The following is a 12,138-nucleotide window of genomic DNA, read 5'->3' on the forward strand; positions in this document are numbered from 1 at the left end:
TTCTTTCTCAAGCCATGTTAATGATTGAAGGATGATGACAATCGTTGACCCTGTTGTTCTGTTAGACAAAGTGCACAGCTGGGTGCCAGACTGATCCCCTGGTTCCCATAAACGGATGCCGGGACCTACCAGAAGGAGCAAAAGTGGGTATCATAACATGTCCAGCAATGTCATTGCAATGGTTTAGTGACCTTAAAATCATTTAATTCACCGTTCACTTGCGATTTTCACAGCTTGTCAGGCAAGATCTCAGAATAAAAGTGTTATGCGACACAAGTACCCTTGTGACACCTCCTCCGTTGTTGCCAGTCTCCCTCTGCAACAGATTTCACAGGCTCATCATTTGGACAAATACAGAAAGTAACCCTCTTCATTACTTTGATGCATTTGATAACCCAATTGTGAAACAAAATTGATGTAAACTGATATTATTATTAGATGCGTATAATGTCAAACCATTTACAAGCCTCACCTCCAGCCTCACCTCTTCCCTGCTCACCAATGGTTGTAGATGGGTAGAACAGAATTGGGTAGGTTTAGTCTGACTTGTTCAAACGTCACGTCATATGTAATATCTGACACACATGTACTATCTTAACTGCCATTGGTACTGTAATAGAACAGTGATTATGTGTGTATGTGTTCATATAAACATGTATGGAGCCAGCACATGGGGACTTGCAAGGGGGTGTAATGAAGTCCAGACTGATAGACATAGGCTTGATACTGTCTGAATGGCGAGAGACCTGGCACTCGGCATAATCATTTTACTAGACACAACTTTTACCTGTATTGTCTTTTTAAAATAATTGAATTGAATGGTATCAGTCAACATGGGGAGGGAGAAACCCTGTGTATTCTGCACCAGGATCAGGGAACTCCTGTTGTATAAGGGACATCACACAGGAAGGTATATGACCACTCTGACATGTTTGACAAGGTAGCCCCATTACCAGCAGATAAAATGTTGATAGGCACAGTATCTGTATCGGCTGGGAATAACAATGAAATGTACATGTTGTTATATTAGCAGAACACTGCTTCTACAGTATGGTATCATGTAAAGAGTTGTTCATTCTACATGGACCTGGCACTACATTTGAAAGTTATCAAAACACTTAGCTTACAATAAGCAGGAAATCAGGAATCCTTCAACTAGAATTAAAGAAAACATGGGAATTTGGGGAAAATTACTGTAATTTTGCAACCATACCCCTTCATATAGCTTTTTTGGTAGTAGCCTAGCCCAGCTATGCCCCTGTAAGATGTATAGTACTGGTTAAAGACATGCTCTGGAACTTTGGTGACTACTAAGTATCTATGAGCAGAATTACTGTCTTACCTCAATTAGCCACAAAATAACTAGTTTTGAAGCAACTTCTTTGCTGGAAGCTGTCACTATATTTTCCCCCACGTGGGCCATCCACCGAGCAATTCGATTTCAGCCAATGAGCTTCAGCCCCTCGCTATATGAGTGACACCTAGCATGATGTGCCCACAGCAGAGCGAGAGAGGGAAAAATGACCTGTGATATAGTACGCAATTTACAGGGATCACTTTTGGCTTGTGAGTGCAACTTTCAGAACTTCTGGCTAAAAAGTATAGAAATATACCAGAGAATCTCTTTAATATCATGGATCATACAGATCATGATGATGAGATCAAATGGACTCATTGTTGCTTCCACACTGATCTCGACAAACCATTTCTGTATGGACCGCGCTTTGTGCACGAGGGCATTGTCATGCTGATACAGGAAGGGGCCTTCCCCAAACTGTTGCCACACAGTTGGAAGTACAGAATCATCTTCATTGGAACTAAGGGGCCTATGTCACGCCCTGACCATAGAGAGCCCTCGGGGTTCTCTACTCACGCTGCGCCTTGGTCTGCTCATTTCTACCAAGCAGCGTGCCCTGGAGGAAAAGCGACGACGCCGGGGTCCACGGCCACAGAAACCCCAACATCTTTTTTGGGGGGCCACAAGGGGCGGTCGGTCGAGCCGAGGAGACAGCCAGAGACCATCAGGGAGTTGATGGAGCAGTGTGAGGAGTGATATTGGAGAGAGATGTTGGTTAGGTGTATTCTACAGCGCATTTGCCCTGAAGAGAGCCTTCTCATCCTGTGCCGGCTCCCCACACTCGCCCAGAAGAGCCTGTCATCAGTCCGGTGAAACCTGTGCCGGCTCCACGCACTAGGCCTCCAGTGCGCCTTCCCAGCCCGGTACGTCATGTGCCGGCTCCCCACAGCGTGTCATCAGTCCGGTGAAACCTGTGCCGGCTCCACGCACCAGGCCTCCAGTGCGCCTACCCAGCCCTGAGTCTCCAGCGATGGTCTACAGCCCGGAACATCCAGTGACGGTCCACGGCCCGGAGCTTCCTGCGCCAGTGCCATGGCTGGAGCCTTCCTCTGCGCCGGTGCCCAGTCCAGGCACGGAGTCCAGTCCCGCTCCATGGCCGGAGCCTTCCTCTGCGCCGGTGCTCAGTCCAGGCATGGCGTTCAGCCCGGCTTCATGGCCGGATCCACCCTAACCCCCCCCCATCTAGGTTCAGGTTTTGCGGTCGGAGTCACGCCCTGACCATAGAGAGCACTCGGGGACCTCTATGGTGTAATAGGTCAGAGCGTGACTAGGTTTTTTTCTAATTTTCTCTATTTTAGTTCTATGTTGGTGTGTGAGTATGGTTCCCAATTGGAGGCAGCTGAATATCGTGACTTCTAATTGGGGATCATACTTAGTGTGTCCCTTTTCGCACCTGCGTTGTGGGATATTGTTTTTGTTTAGTGCTTATGTGCGCTACGAACTGCACGTTAGTTTATTCTTTGTTTTGAAGTTTCACCTCAATAAATATGTGGAACTCTACTCACGCTGTGCCTTGGTCCGCTCATTTCTACAACGAAGGTGACAGCCTAGCCCGAAATATGAAAAACAGACCCAGACCACTTTTTCTCCTCCACCAAACTGTACAGTTGGCACTATGCATTGGGGCAGGTAGCGTTCTCCTGGCATCCACCATACCCAGATTTGTCCGTCGGACTGCCAGATGTGTGATTCATCACTCCAGAGAACGCGTTTCCACTGCTCCAGAGTCCAACGGTGGCGAGCTTTAGACTACTCCAGTCGACGCTTGGCATTGTGCATGGTGATCTTAGGCTTGTGTGCGGACCTATTCTGTGAACTTGTGTGGCCTACCACTCCGTGGCCGTTGTTGCTCCTAGATGTTTCCATTTCACAATAACAGCACTTACAGTTGACCTGGGCAGCTCCAGCAGGATAGAAAGTTGATGAACTGACTTGTTAGAAAGGTGGCATCCTATGATGATGCCATGTTAAAATTCACTGAGCTCTTCAGTATGGGCCATTCTACTGCCAATGTTTGTCTATGGAGATTACATGGCTATGTGTTTGATTTTATACACCTGTCAGCAATGGGTGTGGCTGAAATAGCCGAATACACTAATTTGAAGGGGTGACCACATACTTTTGGGCATGTAATGTATGTCATGTAATAGATTGGCATCATCACTCTTATGGTCTGTAAGGAAGATGTCTCTCTGGGTTCTGCCCTGTGGATTAACAAGTAGGTAGGTGACAAGGTTGATGGTTCCAGCAGTTTACAAACAATAGGTCTTACCCATCATTGAGTGTACCTGTTGGGCCAAACATGTTGTTCGTAAATGGCTGGAGCCATCTCCCCAGATGGCCATCTACCTGCCTGGGTTTCCACACCGACAATTTGCAGTTGTACACATTACAATACAGTGTAGCCTTTTGTCAGCTGATGCTCAATCAGTTTTAAACAACAGCTGTCTCTAATTGAGGTTATGTGATGGCTCATCAGTGATTCTATATAAGCGGCAGCAGCATAGAGTTTACTTGATTCATCTATGTCTTCAGCATTGCATGGGCTGATGACAACTCTGAGGAGAAATTGAAGATGATGCTGAGATTGCTAGTGGTTTTTAAATTGATTGATCATATCACAGAAATGACAAATCCACTAACACAATCATAGCCAAATCTTCTGTAGGGTTCACATGAGCAAAGTACTAGTTTTGAGAATAGAATCAGAATATTGATCCTGAATATCTAGTTGTTTACATGATGGTAAACCAGGTGCACAGCTTTATGTGCAAATTCCCACTCTTATTTTTCATAAAGTTTTGAAAGGCTCTGCATTTATCTGGCTCCAGGTCATCTATAAGTCTTTGCTAGGTAAAGCTCCGCCTTATCTCAGCTCACTGGTCATCATAGCAGCACCCACCCGTAGCACACGCTCCAGCAGGTATATTTCACTGGTCATCCCCAAAGCCAACTCCTCCTTTGGCTGCCTTTCCTTCCAGTTCTCTGCTACCAATGACTGGAACGAATTGCAAAAATCACTGAAGCTGGAGTCTTATATCTCCCTCACTAACTTTAAGCATCAGCTGTCAGAGCAGCTTACCGATCATTGCACCTGTACACAGCCCATCTGTAAATAGTCCACCCAACTACCTCATCCCCATATTGTTATTTATTTTTTTGCTTCTTTGCACCCCAGTATCTCTACTTGCACATTCATCTTCTGCACATCTATCTCTCCAGTATTTAATTGCTAAATTGTAATTATTTTGCCACTAAGGCCTATTTATTGCCTTACCTCCCTGATCTTACTACATTTGCAGACACTGTATATAGATTTTTCTATTGTGTTTTTGACTGTACGTTTGTTTATCCCATGTGTAACTCTGTGTTGTTTGTGTCGCACTGCTTTGCTTTATCTTGGCCAGGTCGCAGTTGTAAATGAGAACTTGTTGTCAATTGGCCTACCTGGTTAAATAAAGGTTAAAAAAAATTATATATATTTTTTTGTTTGTTGTTGACAGTCCTCTATCGTAATCGCTCCTCTTTCACCCCAGCTGCCACACTAACCCTGATTCAGATGACCATCTTTATTACGGAGACATCATTTATAGATCGGCAGGTAAGGGTGCTCTCGGTATACCCGTCGCAAGACCCACTGGTTGATGCTTATTTATAAAACCCTCATAGGCCTCACTCCCCCTTATCTGAGATATCTACTGCAGCCCTCATTCTCCACATACAACACCCGTTCTGCCAGTCACATTCTGTTAAAGGTCCACAAAGCACACACATCCCTGGGTCGCTCCTCTTTTCAGTTCGCTGCAGCTAGCGACTGGAACGAGCACTCAAACTGGACAGTTTTATCTCAATCTCTTCATTCAAAGACTCAATCATTGACACTTACTGACAGCTGTGGCTGCTTTGTGTGATGTATTGTTGTCTCTATCTTCTTGCCCTTTGTGCTGTTGTCTGTGACCAATAATGTTTGTACCATGTTTTGTGCTGCTACCATGTTGTGTTGCAACCATGTTGTTGTTATGTTGTGTTGCTACCATGATGTGTTGTCATGTGTTGCTACCTTGTTATGTTGTTGTCTTTGGTCTCTCTTTATGTAGTGTTGTCCCTCTTGTTGTGATGTATGTCTTGTCCTGTAGTTATATTGCAGGAGGCCTTTTGCCTTTTGGTAGGCCTTCATTGTGAATAAGAATTTGTACTTAACTGATTTGCCTAGTTAAATAAAGGTAAAATAAAACATTAAATAAATGTAACACTTTGGTGTATGCTAAAGACATTTTGCTTATGCTCTCTTTCCACAGGAGGTGGACAACAGCAGTCATGAACCCCCAGTCCCGCATCCACCACACCTTGACCTTCCTGTGGGCTTCCTGGGGCCTGGCAATCCCCTTTCCATAATGGAGTGACAATCATCGAGCTAGAAGGACATTATGTAAATATGTATAAATGTAAATACTATTCAAAGAGACAAAGTACATTTTTTCATAAAAAAATCAGTGGACTTTATGTACAACTAATGCAGTCACATACACAGTGCTTTCGGAAAGTATTCAGACCTCTTGACTTTTTATACATTTTGTTTCGTTACAGCCTTATTCTAAAATGGAATAAATAAAAATAAATACATCTACACACAATACCCCATAATGACAAAGCAGGTTTTTAGAATTTTTTGCACATTTATAGAAAATAAAAAAAACGGAAATACCTTATTTACATAAGTATTCAGACCCTTTGCTGTGAGACTCGAAATTGAGCTCAGGCGCATCCTATTTCCATTGATCATCCTTGAGATGTTTCTACAACTTGATTGGAGTCCACCTGTGGTAAATTCAATTGATTGGACATGATTTGGAAAGGCACACACCTGTCTATATAAGGTCCCACAGTTGACAGTGCATGTCAGAGCAAAAACCAAACCATGAGGTCGAAGAAATTGTCTGTAGCGTGCAGAGACAGGATTGTGTCGAGGCACAGATCTGGGGAAGGGTACCAAAACATTGCAGCATTGTAGGTCCCAAATAACACAGTGGCCTCAATCATTCTTAAATGGAAGAAGTTTGGAACCACCAGACTTTTCCTAGAGCTGGCCTCCTGGCCAAACTGAGCAATTGAGGGAGAAGGGCCTTGGTTAGGGAGGTGACCAAGAACCCGATGGTCATTCTGACAGAGCTCCAAAGTTCCTCTGTGGAGATGGGAGTACCTTCCAGAAGGACAACCATTTCTGCAGCACTCCACCAATCAGGCCTTTATGGTAGAGTGGCCAGACAGTAGCCACTCCTCCGTAAAAGGCACATGAAAGCTCACTTGGAGTTTGCCAAAAGGCACATAAAAGACTCTCAGACCATGAGAAACAATATTCTCTGGTGTGATGAAACCGAGATTGAACTCTTTGGCCTGCATGCCAAGCATCAGGTCTGGAGGAAATCTGGCACCATCGTTACGGTGAAGCATGGTGGTGGCAGCATCATGCTGTGGAGATGTTTTTCAGCCGCAGGGACTGGGAGACTAGTCAGGATCGAGGGAAAGATGAACTGAGCAAAGTACAGAGAGATCCTGAAAACCTCAGGCTGAGGCGAAGCTTTACACCACTTCAGCCGTGGTGTGAAGTCAAGTCGTTTCAAAACTTTCCGAATGCACAGTACTGTATGTCAACATGGGCTTTCATAAGACACAGAGACTTTTATAAAGCTACGGCTGCAGTAAACTCTCACCTTGTAATGTCCCAAATGAAAATGATTTACACACATTTGTAAAGACCAATCTTCTATGATTATGGCCTAATTCCTATATACGGAAGCACACAACACGTGATTCTTATGCAATTCCTGTGTTTCTCACATATGTGACAATATACACTGTCAGACATATATTTCTGTATAATGCTTGTGTATGAATGTGGTGTACTTCATATAAGACACTTATGTGATTCATAGAGACCCTTTCAAAGGTTCTATACGTTGTACGTGCATTTTTCATACATTATTCATTAACCATACATTATTCATGCTATCGAATATCCCTGCATTACAGTGGGTAGGAGTTAGGTTGAGAAGTTATGCATTTTATAGTAAACGAGGCCTGCGATATTTCCATTGACATTTTGCCATGCTGACTGCAAATGCACACCCTGCTGTGTCATCATCTGCTCTCGCTTTTTTCCCATTTGATGACCCTAAGCGCAGAGCTTCTACTCCAGCCCTTGCTGCTCGAATCATCTGTGGACCACACGTCCTCTCCCTCGGCTAGTCTAATGATGAGCATCACATTGTATAAGCTGATTTTCAACATGGGAAGCTAACTACTAATAGACTTGTGATTTTTTTGATTTCATATGTACATTTTAAGTAATAGAAAGTACTGGTACCGCTAATCCTGTAGCTTTATCCGTTGAATATGTGCATTAGGGACATACTGTAGCTACTTTGTGAACTATTTTCTTTTTTGATTCATCTATTTTTATAAGCTAGCTTGCAATAGCCAGAGCCATGCATTTCATTTTTCAAAATACAGTATTGCTAGGGGGCTGGCCCAAGTGGACCAAGCTTGCAGAGTGTCATGGCTTCCTGCTTCACGTGCTCCGGCACATGTTTAGTTTTCATTCAACTGGGACTGCTTGGTATGAATGGTCACTTGCAGATAGAAGCTTTTGATTTATGAATGGTAGGGCAGAGACCACTTGATCCTCGCTGAGCCTTCTGAATTATTGGATTTATGTGCCTGTTTTAGTGTATTACTCGTGCTTATGTCAAAATACAATGTTCCCAGTTCTGTTTGGAGAACACAGTTCCTGTGTGTTTTGTGAAAACGTCAAAAGAGCAGAATATTTGAGAAGCAAGAAGAATGGGAATTGAATCTTGAATGTGCTTTTAGATTCAGCCCCATTAATCTACAGTATTTATTTCCTTTGGGAAAGAAGAGAGGGCATGCGGCTGCCTCTCTGCTTTATACCATTAAGCCTTCTACGGGTCATTTACTCAAAACACATACATTTTCCATTTCATACAGCAGCTATTAATCCGTCGCAATAACTCAGTATGAAATTACAATTAAATGGTTCAAAGAGGAAGACATAATGAGAGGAAAGCTCTTTGGTTGCACCCAGTGAATCTAGTTGACAATAGAATCCTGAATTAAAATAATTGATTGTATTTTCTGTGAATCTATACCACTGTAATTTTCCCACAAATAGCATAGCGGAAAGATACATTTTCATACGGTGCAATGTATCTCTTTTCCTGGTAATGTGCAGCTGTTCTATTTGCTCAGGTCTTGGTGACATCTTGGAAAAAATCCTGAGAAGTGGGTTCTGTGTGCAGACTTTGTGAAGGAGGGATTATGCTCTCACTTGCACGTACTATTGTGCTAGTTGCTATGATACCTGGAGATCGTACAGTATGTATGGGATCATAATTAGCTCCCCATGGTCCCTAAAATCAATTTGCAAGGAAAGCATATTTGTATGAGGCCAATAACATCAGGCCTATGCATTTATGTCCATAAAATGGATAAAGCACAAGTGTGCCTGTGGTGTCGGTCTGCTGATCTGTCACACCACCTGCGTATCTGTCCCTTCCTTCTGTGGTACTTTTTCCCTTCAGTGAAGACCTCTAGTACGGAAGAAGCGATCAGCTCTGATTAGTCATGTTAAAAACACACACACACACATACGTACACACATGCGCACACCCACACACGCACCCACCCACCCACCCACCCACCCACCCACCCACACACACACACACACACCCACACACCCACACACACACACACACACACACACACACACACACACACACACACACACACACACACACACACACACACACACACTGGGGTTGCAAAATTCCAGGACCTTTCAATAAATTCCCTTTCTTTTTCCAGAAAACCAGCGTATTTATTGAAAGTTCACAGAATTTTTGCAACCTGACACACGACACACACAGAGGAAACACAACCCCCACCGCCTTGGGTGCAGTGTTCAGGATTCATGCTGAACCAAGCGGAGGGCTCTGCCTTGCTCAGTGAGAGGAGATGCTCGGCACCTTCAATCAGGAGCAAGCAGAGATGTCTTGTTGACATTTACACCCTCTGACACACATCAGTGGAGGAGATGGTAAAGAGACACAGCTCCCAGTTCAAACACCACTGCTCTGTTATCTCTAAAAATAAGAGCAGAGATGGCAATATTCCACATTCGTGGAGGCCAAATAAATGGTGAAATAAAATGGCCAAGCAAAAGCTCTCCTGCCGCTAAAAAGTGCATATGTGCTAATTTATCCTATGGAAGCAGCTGGTCAATAGATAAAGCCCATTATCTATTCGTTTGAGCTTTCTACTCAGTTTCCTTGTGAAAAGAAACACAATCTAGCGATCTGTCTTTCAGATGTTAAAAGAACTGTCCAGTGAAAATATCACTTTCAAAAGTTCATATATGTTGTATATTCCCTAAATAGGGAAAATGGTACTTCACAGCTTGCAGAAAATAGTCACTTTCAAATTCTCCAAAATTCCAAAACATCTCTTTAATCTGTTTGAAAATGACACCAAGCTCTATTCCCTTTGTTTTCATTCGACTGGGATTGCTTGGTATTGGTGGCCAAAGCATTTACATGCTTTGGTTTAAAAAATGCTTGCTATTTCCTCATAGAACATGATGTCATGTTAGCTCATTGGCTGAGCTGGCCAATCAGCGGTCTACTCGCATTCATATCTTTGTGACTGGCATACACATACATGGCCCACACTGTTCTGTTGTTGGGGGTAAGCCCACACCATTCCAACACAGAAAGGCAGCTTTTTAACATATTTCAATTATTTTTTTCTGGAAGGAAAACTACTTCACTCATATTATTATTAATTATAGGTAATATAATTAATGAAACACTGGACAGTTACTTAAAGCTTTGTTCCACTTTAAGCTTTGTTCCAACTTGCTTAATTAGCCTCTTGCAGATAGACGAGGATGAGCATGAATAATCGCAATTAGTGGAATCCACTTGTATAATTGCCCTTCTATTGAAGAGGAGTGTGTCTTTGGGAACTGGTAGGAAGTCAATTAGGGCTTCCTATGGGATGGGCTCCTTGATCTAGCTGCAGTCCTACATCATTACATAGGGTTGCGTCCTAAATGGCACCCCGTTCCCTATGTAGTGCACTACCTTTGAGTAGTGCACTATGTAGGGAATAGAGAGCCATTTGATGCACATCCATTCTGTATTGGGAAGAGTCAAAACAACTGTAATATTTCATACCCACATTACCAGTATACCGAGCAGTGCAGTGCATAGGGTAAAATACTCACCGGAATCATTTTTTTCCGGGGATGTGTGGTTCAGTTTCTCTGTCGAGTCGCTGCTTCCTTCCTCAAGGACGTAATCAAAGTTTAGGATGAACAGCATCACTACGCCTTCCTCGTTCTTCACCGGGATTATGTGAGTGTAGCACTGGAAGTCTGACCCTGGAAGAGAAATAGTAAACCTGCCATGTCTAAAAGGTGACGTACCTTATGCTCTCCTTCCATATTTGAGCTCCACTACAGTATAACTTGTAATCCGTGTTCTTGCATACGCCTGCTACTGAACCTGAGCAGGCACCTTTTTAATAATAATATAGCGCTGAGGGTTGGATACTTTCTAAAGCCCCCAAGGAGAGAAACAATTACTTCGACATTATTATTATTATTCCAACCATGGTCATTGGAATAATAATAATGTATTATTATTATATTATTATTATTATTATTATTCCAACCATATTATTCCAACTATGCTGTTAGTGCAATTGATCATGTAATAAAATGTTGCTATCACCTCCTAGGGCTAAGTGTTCATCATGAATTCCCTAGCTATATGATAGTAAGGCAGTTCGCGGATTCGACAGGGTCACTGATTGGCCAAGACGGCACTAGATAAGTAGCGTGCTTTATGCGATTAAAGGCACAGTGGTGAAACATGTTGCCCTCAGACTATCCTGCATTTGCAAAACATTGGCCTAGAATGCAGACATCTGAGGCACGTGGGAGCAGCAGGCTACAGCACACAAGTCAGGCCAGAGCTTCACAGTGTACACATAGAATGTGCCCAAATGGAACCTTATTCCCTTTACAGTGCACTGCTTTTGGCCAGGGCTCATAGGGTTCTGATCAAAATCAGTGCACTAGGGAATAGGGTGTAATTTGGGATGCAAACATAAGACTGAAAGGACTACGCTTAGAACAGAGTCATACCAGACCTAGTGCTGCTGAGCTGCCTCCTTAAGTGAAGGAAGAATGTAATCGGGTCCTGTGTGTGGCTGGTGTAGAGAATCAGGAGCAGGACAGCAGAAATACAAGGCAAATATACGAGCCCACAAATAACGGACCGATTTACAAAGAACTATCACTCACAAACAAACATAAGGAACAGAGGGTTAAATAATAAACAGGTAATTGGGTGAGTGAAACCAGGTGTGTAAGATTAAGACAAAGCAAATGGAAAATGAAAAGTAGCTAGAAAGCCGGTGACGTCGACCGCCAAACGCCGCCGAACAAGGAGAGGGACCGACTTCGGTGGAAGTCGTGACAGAACCCCCCCCATTTACACGCGGCTCCAGCAGTGCGCCGACATCAACCTCGGGAACGACCCGGAGGACCAGGTGCAGGGCGATCCGGATGGAGACGATGGAACTCCCGCAGCAACGAAGTGTCCAAAATATCCTCCACCGGCACCCAGCATCTCTCATCCGGACCGTACCCCTCTCACTCCACAAGGTACTGAAGGCCCCTCGCCCGACGCCTCGAGTCC

At 43.7% G+C, this 12,138-nt stretch overlaps 1 protein-coding gene across 1 annotated transcript in view; it reads right to left on the minus strand.

Moving 5' to 3' along the window:
* LOC139406014 (voltage-gated inwardly rectifying potassium channel KCNH7-like) overlaps positions 1-12,138 on the minus strand; it is a 92,472-nt gene that overhangs the window by 52,466 nt on the left and 27,868 nt on the right. The window contains exon 3 of the mRNA XM_071148476.1: positions 10,659-10,814. Within this exon, the coding sequence (XP_071004577.1) occupies positions 10,659-10,814 (156 nt within the window). The remainder of the gene's footprint in view (positions 1-10,658; positions 10,815-12,138) is intronic.

The sequence above is a fragment of the Oncorhynchus clarkii genome, chromosome 3 (genome assembly GCF_045791955.1).
Source record: "Oncorhynchus clarkii lewisi isolate Uvic-CL-2024 chromosome 3, UVic_Ocla_1.0, whole genome shotgun sequence".
NCBI classification, from domain to species: domain Eukaryota; kingdom Metazoa; phylum Chordata; class Actinopteri; order Salmoniformes; family Salmonidae; genus Oncorhynchus; species Oncorhynchus clarkii.